General features: G+C 63.6%; 2 protein-coding genes across 2 annotated transcripts in view; one reads left to right on the top strand and one right to left on the bottom strand.

Annotated features, from left to right (window-relative positions):
- The window catches only part of MPPED1 (metallophosphoesterase domain containing 1), a 225,515-nt gene that overhangs the window by 47,938 nt on the left and 159,088 nt on the right, over nt 1–18,489 (top strand). The window lies entirely within an intron of this gene.
- The window catches only part of EFCAB6 (EF-hand calcium binding domain 6), an 86,232-nt gene that overhangs the window by 23,457 nt on the left and 44,286 nt on the right, over nt 1–18,489 (bottom strand). The window contains exons 12-22 of the mRNA XM_056107080.1: nt 17,640–17,807; nt 16,881–16,943; nt 16,640–16,800; nt 16,345–16,452; nt 15,092–15,248; nt 11,140–11,245; nt 10,745–10,875; nt 9,564–9,796; nt 5,724–5,820; nt 4,767–4,885; nt 1,647–1,844 (exon numbers count right to left, since the gene is read on the bottom strand). Coding sequence (XP_055963055.1) covers nt 1,647–1,844; nt 4,767–4,885; nt 5,724–5,820; nt 9,564–9,796; nt 10,745–10,875; nt 11,140–11,245; nt 15,092–15,248; nt 16,345–16,452; nt 16,640–16,800; nt 16,881–16,943; nt 17,640–17,807 — 1,541 coding nt within the window. The remainder of the gene's footprint in view (nt 1–1,646; nt 1,845–4,766; nt 4,886–5,723; nt 5,821–9,563; nt 9,797–10,744; nt 10,876–11,139; nt 11,246–15,091; nt 15,249–16,344; nt 16,453–16,639; nt 16,801–16,880; nt 16,944–17,639; nt 17,808–18,489) is intronic.

Below are 18,489 nucleotides of genomic sequence, written 5' to 3'. Positions count from 1 at the left end.
TTGCCGGGTGGTTCAGGAGGCCAGGATCTCCTTGGTGGGGTCACAGTGTACGGATAGCCATGGTGCCCACAGCCCCACAGATGGCCCGCCTGCTGCATGTCACCATGGATGACCCATTCCCAGGGTCCCTCAGACAGGCCCCAGCAGGGGCGAGTCACAGCTGGACCCACAGCAAGAGCCCGGGCAGCAGATAAGCCGCCCCGAGCCCTGTGCCCGTGCTGGAGGTGCTGGGTCACTCGGGCCTCCCTCCTCCCTTGGGAAGCCGTTCCCTCATCCTGCGGCTCTGTGGTGGGGACACCAGGAGACAGGTGCGCGGATCAGAGCCACATGGGCTCCCGGAAGGAGGGTGTGGGCCCAAAGGGCACCCCTGAGATGAGCAGAGAAATCCCCGCTGGATGTCACCGCAAGCCTTCCTGAGCAGCAGTGACCTCTGGAACCACTGGCCACAAGCTCCATGCTCGGGGACTGAGGGCTCCTCCACGCAAGCAGGGCCTGGCAGGCAGGCCCCAATCCTGGCGGCAGAGGGTGCCCCATTCCACGAACTGGCTCTGAACCTTCACAGGCTTTTCCTGAGGCCAGCAATGCCCGGAGGGTTCCACGTGCGCAAATGCTGTTTCCTGGGTCCTGGCGGGCTGGGGGGTCTTCCCTTCTCTGTGGTTGCAGGGCACGGTCCCCCCCACCACCACTGATTACTCCCTAGGGAATGTCCCACCCCCTGCTAGGCAGACAGATGCAGCCTCAGCGGGCACCAGGGTGCGGGGAAGGGCCGGGAAACACTGCGGGAGTTTCCAACCACGCAACAGGGGTAGCGGGTGGTCTGGAGTCCGCCGGCCGCCTGTTACTTCGCACCAGGAGCTGCAGCGCAGTAGCGAGCGAGAGCCCTCACGGCGCTGCCCTGGGAGGGCACCACGGGGAAACATGCCTGCTGCCAGGACACGGGCTCACCTACCCCTCATCCCTGCAGCCCGCCGGGCTGGCACACACGTCACTAGGGTTCCCGGAGCCCCGGCCGGTGCTGGCTCCTGCCCTCCCTTGGCGGCCAGGCGCCTCGGAGTCCTTCCTTGGCCGGCCCCGACTCCGCCCTCCTTTGGCCCCGCCCCCTCGCTGGCCCCGCCCTCGATTGACTCCACCCTCCTCTGGCCCCGCCCCTCCACTGGCTCCACCCCCAGCTGGGCACGTCTCAGCCCCCAGAGTCCAACCCCGCCCATATCTCTCCCCTCCCTTGGCTGATTGGGCATTTCTTGAGTCCTCCTTGGGCCCCGCCCCCACTGGCCCCTGACTCTCCATTGGCTCCACCCCCAGCTGGGCGCCTCTAAGTCCACAGACTGAGCGCGGGGGTGGGGCGTCCCTGAGCCCCGCCCACCATTGACTCCGCCCCCATTTGACCACGCCCCTCACTTGACCCCGCCCTCTCATTGGCCCTTCCTCCAGCCGGGCACCTCTAAATCCCCAGGGCCCCGCCCCTCCCATGGCTCCTCCCCCCACCAGGAGCCTCTGGTTCCCCAAGCCCTCCCTTGATTCCCCCATTCGCCCCCGTCCTTCCATTGGCTCCCCCTCCAAGTTCCTCAGAGCCCCGCCCCCGCCGTTGGCCCCGCCCCTCCGTTGGCTCCGCCCCCGGCTGGCTCTCCCAGAGCCCCGCCCCTCACCCGAGAGGCCCCGCCTTCTCGGCCGAGCGCCGCTGCAGCTCCTTGGTCTCCTCCTGGATCTGCTGGGGCTTGGTGAAGTGGCCCATGAAGTTGAAGTAGTCGGTGGCGTAGGGCCGGTGCACGTCCGCGTTGTAGGGGATGCCCAGCTTCTGCAGGAACTCCTGGTACGTGATGTGCCCTCTTCCCTGCGTGTCGTAGCTGCAGAGGGGCACGGCGGCCTCAGTGGCTGCTCTGCGCCCTGCACGGCCCAGGGCGTCGTCGGCCTCGGGCCAGGGTCCTGGGGGCGCCCTGCCCCCATCTCGGCCAGCCCCCTGCTTCACCCGGAGGACGTTGAGACCCACCCTTCACCCATTCGTGGCCCACGGAGCCTGCCGGATGCGGGCTTTGTTTGCGATGACACCCAGCCCAAACCCGAGTAGCACCAGTCGCCGCCGCAGCCCCTGTTTTCTCCTTGAAGAGGAGAAAAGCGCCGCCAGAGCAGAGACCAGGGAGGAAACGAGATAAGGAGACGCGCTGCGCCTCTGCGGCTGCTCTATTATTGAGACTTTCCTGAAATACGATTCACGGGAAAGGCATAATGGGGGTTTTTATCTCTCCACACTATTCAAATAGAACAGCCTTATTTCAATTAATAAAAAGAAAGGCAAATTGCCAATTCTACTAAAAGAAAAAAGGCATTTATTTTTTATGGGAAGATCTTGGTCTCCATCTAATCAATAAAATTCACAATTATGGACGGATTTTTCAAGATGAGCCCTGTGCAAGGTCCTGGGCTGGCTCTAAGCAGTTGCGGGCAGATGTTCCTGGCCAGCCGTGTCTGGCTGTGCCCGGCTGTGCCCGGCTGTGTCTGATCTGTGTCTGGCTATATCCGACCCGTGTGGCTGTATCTGACCCGTGTGTCTGGCTGTGTCCGGCTATGTCTAGCCTTGGCCATCTCCAGCTCCGTTTCCCCATTTACCCAGCTCGGCCCCCAGGTGTCCTCTCTGGGCAACTGAACAGGGCAAGGAGATGAGTCCAGGCTGTGGGTGAAGCCACTCTCTGAGGCTCCTCCCCTGGGGAGGACCCAGCACTGTGCCGACATGGGCAGCCAAATTGGGGCAGGGGCCACCCTGGAGGTGGGTGCATTCATTCACTGATCCCCAAGGCGGACACAAGGCTTCCTGGGGCACCTTTCCAGCTCTGGTCACTCCCGCTGCCCACACCTGGGGGCAGCAGTACCTCAGTGCCTGCCTGCTGGGGTCGAGAAGGCAAAGATCTCAGGGAGGAGCTGAGTGTTTTTTTCCCTAAAACCGGGGAAAACTGGCCCCCTGACGCCGTGTAATCCCATCAACGGCCAAGACCCAGAGACTATGAAACCCAGCTCCTCTTATTCTTACTTTGGACAACCTGGCAGGCTACCAAATGTAACCTGCCCACACGACAGAGTCTGGCAAACTCCCCGTGGCGTACCCAATATGCCAAATACCAGTAACAATGATGGGTCTCATTCTCTTAACCCTGAAAGAGCCTTGAATATGGCACTTTAAAAAATTTCAGGGCTGGGACAAAGGAGATGTTACTGGGGCCTGCTCGAGGCAATTGACAAAAAACAGGATGACATGCCGAATAAGTCCAGGGCCCTCTGCCTGGAACCAGATGCTGTGATGGGTCAAGCCCTGAGACCCACGGGTCACCACTGCCCAGCCCAGGCCTCACGGGCAAACTCCATGCTAGACTCGCTTCAAAGGCCCGGGGGAAGAGCCATGGGGTGGCCAGGAGCCGGGGCTGGCGGGTGGGACTCCGGGCAGGATTCCTCACACTGCACGGCCAGGTATAGCCCAGAGAGTGTCCCTGGCTCAGTGAGGCCACTTCCCTCCACACCCCCACCTCTCCTGCCTAAACAGCTGCTCAGGCCCCGGCCTCCGACCCCGGCAGCATCTCCCGTGCCCCCCTCCTCTGGAAGCCGCTGAACGCGGTCCATGCTGCACCACAGACCCAGGGAGGGGCACTTCCTGTCCCCCACCAGCCCCTGGCAGTGCCCGCCCCACTGGGCAGTCGTGCCTAGTCTTTCAGGGGAAGCGGCCGCTCACCGCTACCCTCTGACAACGCAGCCAGAAGCTCCTGCCGGCTGCTGGGAAGGGAAGTCGACCGTGCTGCTAGAACTGAACGGAGCTAAAATAAAAAATCAGATCAGGATTTTGTAGGAACTTCAAGTTGCATTCCTAAATTTAACACGAAAACAGCCCACCTAATTCTAAACTCGGCCAATGCTCCTGCCTTCCGCTCTCAACACATGGAAAGCAGGAAAGTGATGCAGCCCCCGCGCCTGCCCTGGCGACACTGATGTTGGCCCCCCGCCCCACCCCTGCCTGGTGTGTGTGTACAGGTGTGTGTGTACAGGTGTGTGTGTGTGTGTGTGTGTGTGTTGGGGGGGCGACCACAGGAAGTAAGAACAGCGCAGAAGAGAGCTCTGGGGCGTGGAAAGAGACGTGCCATTCAGTGGCCAGCACCCAGAATTCCACACGGGGCCGTGGGGGTGGGGGCGGGCTCTGGGCCTGGTTTCAGGGCGGCTCAGTCTGAAACACACCGCGAAACGGAATCGGCATGGGATGCTATTTTCAGCGCACGAGGCCTTCGGGAGACACTTGTGGTTGCTGAAAGTTTGGATCTCTTCCTCTAAGCAGCTGCGGGCAGCGTGGCTCCCCGTGGGCAGGCCCTGGGGACGGGCTGTGTCTGGTCCCGGCTGCCCAGGGCGGGGCTGGGTCCTTGCCCAGGACCCGCTTCTGGGAAGCAGTCGAAGGTGCCTGGCGTAGCCTTGGCGGGCCTGGTACTGAGGCATACTGGCCCCGGCCCCCGCGTGGCCGCAGGAGAGTCTCTCCAAGGACCCCGACACACACAAGCCGGGGGGCCCAGGCTGGCTCCGCGCCGGAGAGCGTCTGCCTGGCCAGCAGGAGGCCGTGACTTCCATCCCGGGTGCTGCCTCCTGTGCCCCTGTAGTCCCAACAGTTGGCTCTGCTGTTCCACCTGGGCCCCCCTCAAAGCCACCACCCAGACAGACACGGGGGCGCCCGAGCCAGGAAGCGGGGCCGGGCAGAAGCACCGCGGTGACCCCCTGGCGGGCAGCGCACCGACTCCACTCACCTCATCCACAGCTTCTCGAATTCCCTCGGCGTGAGCGGGACGGCAAAGCCATAGAGCGCGTTCCTGATGTCCCGGCGCCGCAGGATGCCGTTCCCGTCCGAGTCCGTCTCCAGGAAGTTCTGCGGGGGCGTGCGGGGCGCTGAGAGGGGCACTCCAGGGTCAGCCCCAGCACTGAGGGGGCCTGAGAGATGCGGGCAAGGGGCACTGTGGGGTATCTGGGCCTCTCACCGAGGCCCCAGTGTTGGAGCAACAGGGGCAGATGATGTCAGGGGGACCCGGCCTGGGGCAGCAGGCAGCACCCAGCAGGCCCTGGACAACAGGGACACAGGCTGATAGAAGCAAGGCCTGCCCTGGGGTCTCGGGCACAGGACAAGTGCACCGACAGAGAGGCGAGGGACACGGGAACTGCCCCCTGCCCTTTGCCAGGCCTGCTGGTGTGCGCAGCAAGGCCCCGAAGATGTTGGGAAGCCGAGTTTATATTCCCAGCAAAGCTGAGACCGTGAAGGGGTGAAGGCTCCTGACACGCAGGGGGCGAGCCCAGTGCGGACAGAGGCCTGGGGAGAGGCCGGGAGCCTCGGCAAGGCAGATCTGCAGGCGGGGCCCAGCCAGGAGGGGCGGTGCGGCCACTTGCTGGGTCCTGGCACGGGAATCCTGTGCAGACCCTGTGGCCGAGCCCCCAGACTCCTCCACGCAGAACCCGGGGCCGCGCAGGCACAGAGGGGGCAGCAGGCAGGTGTGCTCCCTGCCCTCAGCACCCATCCCCCGCCCGCCCACCGCCCCCTCCTGCCCGGGGCTGGGCCTCTGCCCCCCCACCGGCTTCCTCCAGGGTAAACCGTTTCAAGGAGGGGGGTCGTCACTTTGGGGTCCCAACACTGCCCCCCCTCGAAGGCAGGACCCCGCAGCCCCGAAACATGGTGGGGGCTCTCTTGCTGTCCCTGGGGGCATGGTCACTCTTACCTTGGACAAGTCTGACCATCGGGTCCTCGCTTTGGTCACGAGATACTCATGAGCCTGCCCACAGGCTAGTTCTGTGTCCACGACCTTCTGCTTTTGTCTTGGAGGGGCAGAACGGCAAATGGCCGGGTTTCAATGCCACGGGCTCGCCAACACCCTCCCCTGCCCCGTACAGTCGTCCCCTGGCTCTGTGCTTGGCGTCTTTCCTAGACCCCCCCCCCCGTAAGTCCCTATTCACTCTCCCACCACTGGCCTGTCCGTGCAGCTCACAAGACTCGTTCATGAGAGCCGTGTGGCCAGTCACGCCATGGACATTGCCAGGGCCGGCCACGGCGGCTGCAGTGTAGGAATTCGAGGTGCCTCGGGTCTCCCACCCACTGAGCCCTTTGTGGGTACCTGGCTGCCTTGCTCCCAGGGGACCCAGGTGTTTCCGGACCCCGAGGTGACCCACTGTGAGCTCAGACCCTGCCCTGCGAAGCCCACCCGTGGGAGAAGCTGCGGGGCTCGCTAGGAACTGCTCAAGGCACCCCGGAAAGCCAGCCAGCGCGGGGAGACGGGAGACAGACCCCGCGGAGGCCTGCCAGGAAACCATAACTTCTTGGTGGGGGTAAGGAGCCCCACCTGGGGGTACTCAGGGCTGACTCCTGCTCTGCACTCAGGGATCACTCCTGGAAGTGCTCGGGGGACCCTACGGGGTGCTGAGGGGTGAGCCTGGGTTGCCTGCGAGGAGGAAGGGCCTCCCCGCTGTGGGACCGCAGGACCCTGGGACCCGTTACTTGCTTCCACTGGTCGACAACACACGAGAGAAGTCGAGGCGCTGGGTGGGCAGAGGAAGGGCCCCGAGCCCCCAGCCCCGGAGTGCAGTGGGGGAGGGGGGCCGCGCGGCTCCCAGGGCAAAGGCAGCCTCGACTGCCAGTTGCCTGCCATGTCTGCACAGTGACCAGGCCGCTGAGGTGAAACAACCGGGGAAAGCACGGCCGGGCCCAGGGGCCTCTCAGCACCGGCCACTTTTCCTTCTGCAGCGGGAGAGAGCCACCGAGAACTGCATCTCACGGCCGAGCCCGCCTCTGACCTTTGGCCTCATGGCCCTCAACCTCTGACACCAATCACCAATGCAGGTCACAGCGGGTTAGCCAGTGCCCATCACGGCCACAAGAGTCACCCCACCAAGCCACAACCCTTCCTCGGTGGCCTCACACAGCAGCCCGGGACCCTCGCTTTCCGGGTGGCGGCCACTGAGTCACAGTGGGTGCTGAGCTCAGTGCCCTCCAGAGAGGCCTGCCCGGGGCCGTGTCTGGGTCTCCTCTGGGGGAGCCGCCGCAGACCCCCGAGACGTGGGGAAGGAGAGGAGGCGGCAGCCGCTTCCTGGATGGGCACACAGAGCCTGGCACGCTCCCCGCAGGGGTGCTCGCCCCCTACCCGGCTTTAAATCCACCTGGACTCCACAGCGCCTGCTTCTCTGTTGGGGGCGCTGTGGACTCACCCCCCTCGCTGCTTAAATGGCACCAAGGGCCAGAGATACGGTCCCACCCCTGGCGAGCACGTGCCCCCACCTGCCCACACCCCTTCTGGTTCTCTGCACCCCCGAGCATACAGCCAGCCCTGCCGGGAGCCACACCGCCCCCACCCACACCTGGATTTCTGCTCCATCTCCTTCCAACTGCCACCGGACCCCCACGGAACCCTGGGCCCCCTGGGCTGGACAAAGGCCCCGCAGCCTGGGCAGAGTCCGGAGGGCGGGAGGGTGGGTGCCCCTTCCTGCTGGCATCCCCGGGCTCTCGCTCCTGCCCATCTGCGGTGCCCCAGGGTCTCACTCGCTCACCTGCACCCACCCGGAGCCGGCCCGGACACGTCACCCACACTCCACACACCCACTCGCCCTCGCCTGGGGCCCTGCAGAGCCGAGTCACCAGGCCCCCTCTACGGTTGGCCCTGTCCATCACGGGTGCCTGGGCTCTGACCCTGGCCTGGCACGCGGAGCCCTGGGTGGGCCGTCTGACCAGCACACATGTGGCGCGACCCTGTCGTGGCCCAGGGAAGCTCCGAGAGCGAGGCTGCGACGGTCAGGGCAGGTGGGAGCCATGCCTTTGGGCGCTCACGGCCAGAGACCTGCAAGGACAGACCAGCAGCGGCAGGGCCACTGGGCCACAGGGCCATGCCCATTCCTTTCGTGGGGGAAAGGCCATGGGCCAAGCCCAGGTGGCGGGGACGGCCCTGCTTGGAGGCAGAGGCTGGTGACCAGGAGGGAGAGAGCATGCCCAAATGGGCAGGAGAGGGGGCCGGGCATCACCCACTATCGGGAAAGAGGGAAGAGCCGAGCCCCCACAAAGCTACGCCAGAAGGACAGAGCGAAGCCAGCACAGAAGCCGGGGATGCGGAGGTGGGTGAGCAGAAAGGAGGTGACCCTGGTCACAGCAGGCATCGCCAGGGGCGGGAGCCTGGATGCTCTTCCCTGACCGCACGGGGGACTGGACACTCCTCCCTGGCCAGCACAGGGGGCTCCAACACTCCTCTCTCTCTGCACTCCTGGTAAGATCAACCAAGCAGAGACTGGCATGGAATCTGTTTACTTGACCTTGTTTATAGATTGTTCCACTCAACGGCATCTAAATATAAGAGTCTTCTCAGGATGTATGTAATAGTCTCCAAAACAGAACATTTTTAGGGCTTACAAATGCAAGAATTAAAATCACACAAGAATACTTCGAACCACAGCATCAACTGTGTAGCACCAACAGAAGGATATTTAGAAACTATGCAGATATTTTTAAATCAAAAAACAATCCTTCTAAATAATCTTTGAATTCAGAGAAAGACTCGGGGAAAATCAGAAAACATTTAAAAATGAAGGGAAATAAAATATGCCATAATTGTGCCTCCAAATTTGTGGGGTGCAACTAACCAAAAAAACTGAGAGCATCAGAGACTTCTGTTAGAAAAGAAAGGAAGTGACAAATTGGGTTGCTGGCTGAAGAAAATGAAGGAGAGCAAACTCTGCCCCAAGCGCAGAGGGATAAGGAAATGGTGCGTCGAGAAGAGTAACAGCAGGGACACCAAAGGCTCCTTCTGAGACGTCAATCAAATGGGTCGATCTCTCACGGGATGACCCAGAAAAAGGCAGAGGGGACAGCCAGTCCCAGTCCCAGGAAGGGAAGCGGAGCCATCGCTGAGACGCCACAGACATCAACAGGACGATACGGAAAGGCCACGGGCAGTGGTGTTGCCAGGAGGTCCGAGACCCTGACGAAACGGGCCGACTTCGAAGGCAGGGGACCAGAACTCACCGGAGCAGGAATAAACGGTGAGTGGCTGGACAGTTAGCCAAGCAGGTGGGCGTGTGGCCAGAATCCTCCCCACAAGAGCTGACTGAGGGCTTCCGTGTGAAATACAACTCCTTCTACCATGCATGCAGTTACCAGTGGGGGCCTTCATGAAACCTTTGGCACGTGCACTAGGATTAAGGGGTCTTCCGTGATCTTGATTTTAATTTTACTAGATCAAATGCACCACCTTAAAATAGTCGATTATTTCTCATCGTTCCCAGTCGTGCTTTTAAAAAAAATGTGACTAAAATCATAAACAAATGACAGCTCTCCCAGCACTGATCCCAGGAACTGAGGTCACATAGGCCCGTCTGCCGGGTGCCCATCCCAACATTCCTGCTCCCCAGTGCTCTGGCTCCGGCGTCCCGCTTTCCAGAGCCGCGCCCCTCCCTATTTCCAGGGGCTTTTATCCAGAGTCTGGTGGACACGGGGCACCACCAGGCGTGGGGGTGGGGGGCCCAGGCTTGGCCACAGGCCTTCCAGCCAGTTCTCTCTGGAGGCTGGTGCGGGGCCCGCTCACCGCAGCATGCGCTGGGGCGGGGCGTCCTCGCTGAGGGGCCGCTGCTCACACAGGTTGCGGAACTCGCGGAAGTTGAGCGTGACGGTGGGGCTGAGGCCCAGCAGCCCGAGGAAGCGCAGGAACTCGGCCTGCGTGAGGTGCAGCAGCAGGCACATCAGCAGCTTGTGCAGGTCGTGCATGCCCACCACGCCGTCCCTGTCCGTGTCCATCCTGAAGAAGGCGGCGTAGGGGTCCTGCGGGCGGGGCGGGGTCAGCGGGGCGGGGCAGGTCCATCCACAACCCAGCCCTCCAGGGCGGGACGGGGCCCGAGCGACCGCAGAGCAGGGACAGCGCGTGTCAGGAGGGATCCTCAGTGCAGAGCCGGGAGGGAGCCCCGAGCACCGCTGGGTGTGGCCCCCAAACAAAACCCCGGGGCAGAGCCAGGTGGGGGCTGTGGGCGCCCCCATCGCATGGCCTGTGACCTCATCTATTGACCAGCGGTCAAGGGGGGGCCACAGAGAGGCTGGGCGGGATGAGCTTGTCTCGTGACTCCTGCTGCAGTGCTTGGGACCACCCTCGCTCACCCCTAGCGGCCTGTCCCGAGCGTTCACACGCATCCTGGGTTCCCCCACCCCCACCCCAGGGCGCACCACGGTCACATGGCTTCCCTGTCCCCCGACTCTCTGGCCCTACCTCCGACGGGGTGCCTGGCTCCCGCCCTGCCCCGCCCGGCCTCTCATCCTGCGGTTCTGACCCCAGCACAGGGCGCTGCGAGGGCTGGTGGCCGTGGCAAAGGCCAACATCTTGGAGCCCTGGAAGCTGGGCCAGGCCACACCCCCCTGCCCTTCTCGCCCCGGGGACTCTGCCGCGCCCTGCTCTCTGGCTGCCCCTCCCCTTCTCCTGGTGGACACACTGTCCCTCCGCCTGCCCCCCAGAACCCGTGGGCTCCTCTGGAAGCCGCGCTGTCTGCCCCTTCTGCTAGTCCCCTCTCCCCACCCACCCCCAAAGTCCTCCCAAGGGGCGCCTCTTCCAGGAAGCCCTCCTTGCAGGGGTCCCCCACGGGGTCCAGCACCCCAGCAGGGCAGGCAGAGATGCCAGGAGACGGTGACTGGTGGCCGCGCGGAAGGGTAGAAAGGATGGCGGGCCCTGGGCCTCACCAGGGGCACAAGGCAGAGCCGCCCAGCCCGGGGGCCCTGGCTCACCCCGTAGTGCTCCTGGACCCGCTGCGGGAAGACCTCCAGACACTCCTCGGCGCTGATGTAGAACTTGCTGGGGTCGCCCGCCGAGTGGAGGCTCGCCTGCTGGGGCCGGTACAGCCCACACGGCCGGTCATCTGCGATGGTGCCGGAGAGCAGGTGTGCACAGTTCAGCACGCAGAAGCCCCGGGATGCACGCCGGGACCGGAAGGTCCTGGGCACCTGTCACGCCTCGGTTTCCTTTTCCAGTCCCAGGGAGCCGGGGCCCTCCGACCCCTACCCCGGGCCATGGTAGCCGGCCCCCCCTTCCCCATATCAGAAATGCGTTCTCGAGTCCGGGGCTGTGAGGACGGGCTGTGGGGGCCCCGAGCGGTGGCTACTCTGGGCCGCGGGTGCTTTACCGTCGGATCCGGGTGCAAACTGCAGGAAATTCATCCTGTCGGGGCCGGGGAGCGGCTGCGAGGGCCGCGCAGCATGGTCCGGGGACGCACCGCTGTCCTCTACAGCCTGCCGAGGGGACAGGTCAGCTGTGTGGCCGCCCGCCCAGCCCCGCCCTTCTGCAGGGCTCCCCTCATTGTTACCCCTATGGGTGGGGCCCTGCCGCCGCCCCGGCCCAGGCTGGTCTGTCGAGCTCACAGGCAGACAGATGGGGCAGCAGCACCCAGCCTGAGCACGTGGGCACCCCCAGGCTTTCCCACACACGTGCCCTTGACCTCCAGATCCACCCCGTGCGCCTGTACAAGAGGAAATCAGAGCAGAGGACACAGCCAGGCCATCTGACCGGGGCATTTCCCACCCGTGCCGTCGGGGCCTGGGTGTCCCTGGAAGGTACAGAGCTTCCGGAAGGGGACCTCCGCCGAGACGCTTCACCTGATGGTCAGGTCACGAAAACAGGTCCACTAGCCCTTGGGTGTGCGGATGGTGCGCATGTGTGTGTGGCGTGGAGTGGGACATACGTGTGCGGTGTGTGTGGTAATGAGGGCACGTGATGTGTTGCTGTGAGTGTGCACGGTGAGTACATGTGTGGTATCTGGGTGTGTGTGTTTGTGGGTGTGGGGGATGGATGTGAGTGGTATAGGGGTGCGTGTTGGTGCGTGTGTAGTGCGTTCGGTGGCCGGGGTACACAGGGCTGTGTGTGTGTGTGTGTGTGTGTGTGTGTGTGTGTGTGTGTGTGTCTGCATGATGGCGCCTGAGCAGACCCCCTGCTCAGGGTGCAGAGGGATGTAGTCGTCTCACTGGGCCTGCACGTGGGGCGTCTGGCTTCCTGCTTAGGTGGATGGCCAGTCACCCGCCACACACAGAGCTTCCTGCTGGAGGGGCCACCCCAGGAAGGGATTCTGGGGGTGCAGCAGGTCAGGGGCTGTCGCCATCCCCATGACTCATGACTTAGGGGAGGCATTTGTGCCAGAAAAGGACACAGAAATCAGTCTCTGTGTGACTATGCATGTGTGTGTAAGTACACGTGTGCAAGTGTGAATGTGTGTGCGTGTGAGTGCAAGTATGTGCGTGGGTGTATGTGAGTGGTGATTCTGTGTCTGTGTCCGTATATGAGTGTGCATGTGCATGCGTCTGTGTGTATGTGCCCGAGTCCGTGCCCGTGAATGCATGTGTGCATGTGTGTATATGTGAGTGCATGTGTGTACACATATGAATATGTGCATGTGTTTGCGTGCTTAAGCGCATGAGTATGTGTGAGCGCATCTGTGTGCTTCTTGTGTGCATGCGAGTGTGCGTGTGCGTGTGTGTGCGTGTTCAGTCACAGGCCAGCCCAGGACAGGGGTGCCCATGCGTGGGGCACGGAGCCCCAGGCCCAAGTGCTACCACGCCCCAGTTCTGATGCCACTGAGGCGGAGGGAGGGTTCACACTCAGTCTGCTCCCTGCTTTCTCCCACGGGGGCAGGAGGGGAGCCCAGTGTGGGGAAGGGAGCAGGAGTCTGGGGAGACACTGGTCTCATCCATCATTCCACCCTCACCACCACCACCACCGTCGCCTCCGCCACCATCACCTCCACTGTACCCCCCCCCACCGTCCCCACCACCAAGCTCCCCATCACTCTGCCGTCCTCCTCCTCCCCGCCTCACCCTGCTCTGCGCCCATCCGCGCTCCGGGCGGCCCCCTTCACCCTGCGTGGGAGGCCTGGGAGACGCAGATACCGAGGCCCAGCCTGCTTGCACAGAGCCTGGGTCCCGGGACAGAGAGCAGCACACAGAGGGGCGGGTCCACAGGACAGATGTGGGGGGCTCTGCAGGACAGCCCTCGCGGGTGAAGGCCCCTGTGGCACCTGAGCCTAGCTCAGAGCTTCTGCCCCACAGCTGGTGTGGGCCAGGCTCTGGGGGGCGCCGGGGGCTAGATTCCCAGAGGGCCCATGGGCCTGCGGGGTGGGGGACTCTGACCGCATCCACCCTGCGTGGTCTGCGGCTTCTCTAGAAAGGGGGGCGGCACCCACAGGCACAGAGCACTGGGCCCCTGGAGGGAGCTACGCTGCTATCTCTGAAAAATAACTTGATATTTTGCAAACAACAGCCCGTGAATTATTCATCCCGCCCCCCCTTGTATAGACACAGGCACAGCGGGGAACAGGCACAGGGGAATGTCTCACAGCCCGAGGGGCGGAAGCAAGTGAGGGGCTGCCTCAGGCAACGGCTTTAAGGCCTCAAAGCCTGGGGGGCAGCCCCAGGACCCTGCCACCGCCCCCGGGATGCTGCCCCCATTCTGCTCTCTGACCCACTGCCCCCCCCACACCCCCGGAGCAGTTTACTGTGAGGCCTTGGCCTAGCTACGCACAAGAGCTGAGTGTGTCCCCCACCTTCACCCGGGCCACGGGCCGAGTCCCTCCATCGCGGGAAGACCCGCAGCAAGCGGGAGCCACAGAGGCAGATACATTTTAATACATAAATGGAGTGTGAGTCCAATTACGGCTCTAATAAGGCATTGGGGGGATGACTGGATAGAGTTTATATGGAAAAATATAAACTGGCTGAGAATAGCTATGTAAACATTTAAAAGAGAAAGAAAAATGAAAAAAAAATCAGTTTTACTAAATAAAAAAGAAACCCCGCTGCGTTCAGCCGCGGCCACAGCCCTGCAGGCCCGGGGGTTCTGGAGACAAAGGCGATAGTTTGACTCGGGAGAGATGGGGACGTGCCCCTTTAGATGAATATAAAAATGAATTCGTGCGGATTAATATCGAAGGGCTTACTTTGTAATTTCATATGACACACTCATGCTTTTAGGGGAGAAAAAAGGCCAAAAAAATAATGGCGAAGATCAGCCAGGAGATGAGAACCGGACCGGCAGGCCGCGGAAGACAGAGGAGGAGGAGGACGCTCTCCGGGCCAAGATGAGCAGTCCCAGGATGGAAGGACGCGGGCACACGGGCGGGCAGATCCTGGGACATGCTCGCAGCCTGCACTGGCTGCCCGGTTGGGGGGTCTGGGGTACAGGACCCCCGTCTGGTTCAGAGAGCCTGCAGGCTTAGGTGATTAATTGGGCGTGGGGTGAGAGGAGTCTCCCGACACCCACTCGGGGAGGACTCACGGTCCTCACCGCCCCTCACTGAAACTGCCTTCATCTGCATCACTGGTGACAATCTTCAGCCACTTGGTCCGCAACGGGAAACACGGGCCCCTCCTGGATCCCCCACCTGCCTTCTCCCTCCCTCCCTCTGCAGCCCGTGTCAGGTCTGTGGGCTGGGGCATGCGGGGCGGTCGGGAGCCCGTGTCTGCGACCCCTCGGGGCCTCTCCCCCCTCTGTCAGAGTCAGAGGTGCCCAGTACTGTGGGCAGCGGGCAAGCGACAGCCACTGGCGGCATTATTCTCTCCCTGGAGATAAAGCCCACGCTTCCGGCAGCAAGTGTCTGCGTGGAGAACACCACCTGTTGGCTGAAGTGTTTTCTTCAAAGTGAGCGGAAGCCACGGGCTGAGGGCAGGGTCGGAGCGGCGAGCCACCCCCCATCCCCCGGGCTGAGGCGCGGGAATGGCCATGGCGCCTCCCCAGGGCCACTGCAGCCCAGGACACCCCCTGCCAGAACGCTCGCCACTAGCCTGTGGCTGTCCCCAGGGGCCCCTGCTGTGACACGGGGGGGGGGGGGTTGGGGCGGTCAGCGGGCTTGGCCCCATCCCAGGTGCGTCTCGGCTGCCAGCGCTTTCCTCCTTCCTGGACCTGGGGGTCCAAAGCACAGGTCGGGGCTCCCCGGGAGGGCACCCCCACCCAGATGACACTCATTTTCATTCCTCACAGCTCAAGCACCCCAAGCGCCGGGGAAGGTGGCCAGAGGCGTTTTGGGCCTGCAGAATCCCCTTCAGTGCCCGCGGGACGCTCAGGCCCACCAGGCCATGAGCGCATCCACGCACCTTCCTGGGGCTGGGCGTGCCCGCCCTGCTGCCGGGGTCTCCACCGAGGTCCAGAAACCGCTTTCGAAGGGCCGGGCCCTGCCGCCGGATGCAGCTTTCCAGCTTCTTAACCTCGTCTTTGCCCACGGCTGGGGGGCTCTCCCGGGGAGGCGGGGCTCTGAAACGGCGAGTAGGTTCTCAGGGGGAGCCTGTGCCCCCACCAGACCCGGCTTGTCCTCCCCAGCCATGCCCAGCCGGCGCAGCCACCTGGAGCAGGCCTCCCCTGCACCCCAGCATGGAGCCGGGTGGCAGTGGTAGAGGGTGTCTGTGTTCTGGGGGTGCGAAGGCTGGGCTGGGGCTCTTGGGAACGGGAGACCAAGCAGACCCTTTCGTGTAAGTAGGGGACAGAGGGAAGCCCCCGGCCCCCGGCCCCGCCATGGCCATCCACGCCCAACTCGGTCTGACGCACATGAGCGCACCACAGTGGAGGGGCCGCAGGGGCGAGGAGTGGGCAGTGTGCTTGGGGGGCTGGGCCGTCCCCCGCGCCCCGTCTGGGGCTGAGGGGAGGAGCAGCCATGGAGCTGCTCAAGGGAAATCATTCTTCTTTCCGGCCCTGGTCTGGGGGACCTCCACAAATATGCAGGCGGTTGGAAACCATATTCCCGCGACTCCGGAGACCCGTCCTCGTGCAGGGCGCTCTGGTCCTGCCGAAATACCGTCTTTCCGAGCCCGCTCATGCAGCAGCGGCTACAGAGACCGCTGGAGACTCGGGGGCCAAGGAGACGCCCACTGCTCTCGGGAGAACTTACGAGCGGGGCCGGCCCAGCCGGTCTCCCGTACTCGGAGCATCTGGGATCACCAATAACGGGCAAGTTCAGACCCATCTTGTCATTAGCCTAAACTCTAGCTTTTCCTGGCTGAGGAGGGGCTGGTCTAGCGGTGGAGGCGCAGCCTCCGTGGTGACAATCAGCTCAGAGACGGTTTTCATTAACTGGCTGTTCACGGTAGGAAACACTACCGGATTTCACGGATGAGTCTCGCCGTCAAGATCCAGTTGCAGTGGGGGCGCAAGTGGGGGTACGAGAGTGCAGACGGCCAGGCAGCGGGGAGCCCAGAGAGAGCCACACAGAAGCGACCCCCCAGCCTCCCCCCCTCGCAGTTCAGGCCGGGGAGATCCCTGCTGAGGCCCCTGCTGGACAGGCTCCCCTCCCCCCAGGCGTGCGCAGGCAGGGGTGGGGCACTTGGCTGCTCCATGCTCAGTGGACAAGACTCACCTCCCGGGTTGGTCGGCGGGCACCGGAGACAGGGCCTGGCCCGTGCACGCCAGGAACTTCTTGTAGAGGACCCTTCCCGAGGCCCTGTCCAGGAACTTGCTGCTGAGCCTGAAAGAGCCAAGGCGCCCCCGGGAAAAGGGCTGGAGTGAGGGCACTCTCGCAGACGCGCCTGCCCCCGCATCCCGAATCCACACGGCTGGGGAGGGTGTTGGGGGGATGGCAAAGTCAACCCCGAAGGCGGCGAAAGCACGTGGGGCCCCTGGCTGGCAGGACGACAGCCGCACCCGGCGCTCACCTCAGGAAGTGGCCGGCCGTCAGGGACGGGCAGAAGACGCTCAGGACGGCCTTGAAATCAGCTCGGCTGATGAGCCCTGAGTCCCTCGGGTCGTGGGACCGCAGCCTGTCGTAGCACTCCTGGAAATTCTCAGTGACCCCGCTGCGGAGCTGTCCCTCCACCTGCGACAAGGGGACGCGCTGTCCGGCTGCACGGCACCGCGGGGCGGCACCCGGCGTGTGGAGGGCAGGGGTCTACTCACGGCTCCCCAGTCCAGCACGGACACGGCCCTGGCATCTAAGCCAAGTGATGGCGCTTTCCTCACCTGGCGGGAGACACAAACCGGGCTTCACTGCAGGAAGGCCCACTGGACTGGCCGCTCGGCTCCGGTCAGCCCGGGAGCAGAGTCCAAACCCCATCTGGACACGGGGGTAGGGCCGGGAGGAGGGACGGCATGAGCTTACTGGGAGCCATAAACCGGGAAAGACCCGTGTAGCTATTAGAGCAATGTGGAGGGGGAGAGGAGGGGTCATGACGGCATCCGGCCACTCACGAGCAAACGGGCGGACAGGGGCCCAGTGGCCATGTCAGCAAAGCAGGTCGTAACCACGGCCAGCAGCGAATGCAGGAAGCAAGCGCCAGGTGCCAGAGGCCATATGTGGCTTGTGTTTGGACAGCGGATAGACACCGGGACCCCAAAACCACCACCAAGCACTGATGGGGAGGGGGGCGTTAGGAGCACACCAGGGCCAGGAGGGAAGGGACAAGCCTCCAGGACAGGCAGAGGCAATGCCAACCTGCCCCCCCACACACTGGGGCGGGGAGAGGCTGAGTTAAGATCAAAGAGCTGAACGCACGCAACCCTGCCACGACGGCAGAGAGCCGGGGGAAGAGTCAGCTTCCCCCTACACGCAGCCGGCCCCGGCTCCACCCTCGGCCCCACACAGGGTCCCCCGAGCACTGCTGGGTGTGGCCCCCGCCCCTTCATGCCACGTCCCGGGAAGCCGGGCAGACCCCTCACCCGGGCACTCTCCTCCAGCAGCTCCAGGATCTTGGCCACGTGCAGGGACCCGGTGCCGCCAGGGTCCAGCGCTTGCATCAGCTCCTGGAACTCGGGTTCCCTCACCGTGCCCATGGCGCCCTCCAGAACGCGCCGCAGTTCTTCCTCCGTTATCCACCCGCTGGGTATCTGCGGGGAGAGCAGAGAAGGCTCAGATGGAGAGGCGCACACGGCGTCTCGGGGGGGTGCCAGTTAAGGGCGAGTGTGGCTAGTGGAACAGAGTGGACAGAAGAAAGTCTCCGTGGTGACTGGGGTGGCACCGGGGCGGGCACAGGGGGCTCGGGTGGCTAGAAACGCCCAGAAAGGTGCCCACGGTGCTGCCAGCCAGGGCCCGACGGGAGGGTCCCCAGGAGGAAGGAGCTGCTCTGGGGGGCCCAGCTCAGCCCCTTCTCTGGAAGGGCCGGTGCACCTGGCAGACGCCCAGTGCCAGGCGGCTGCTGTGGTCCACCACCCCCCCGGACCCGACTCCCCAGCAACTCAGTCCCGACGTGCCGTTTCCTGAGTCTTAACGCTGCTCGCGCTCACCCCCGCCCGCCTCGCCCGTCACGTGAATGGACAATCACTTGGCGAGGAAGATTTCCACTGGGCCGTTACAGCCGCCCCATCAACCGCACCACCGTGAAGCAGTGGCAGGTTCCAGCCCCTGGAATTAAAAAAGGGAAAAACCAAAATACCCACCCATCAGCAGCTCAGATTTCCCAACTGAGAGGTGCTGTTACTGCAGAGGGGGACAAAGCCCCTCCCTCCGGCTAGAGAGGATTAACGAGCGCGGGGCAGAGGGGGCTGTCACGTGGCTGCACAGTGCCGATGT

The sequence above is a fragment of the Sorex fumeus genome, unplaced genomic scaffold (assembly GCF_029834395.1).
Source record: "Sorex fumeus unplaced genomic scaffold, SorFum_2.1 ptg000153l, whole genome shotgun sequence".
NCBI lineage: Eukaryota > Metazoa > Chordata > Mammalia > Eulipotyphla > Soricidae > Sorex > Sorex fumeus.
This window is presented reverse-complemented; position numbering and strand designations above follow the sequence as displayed.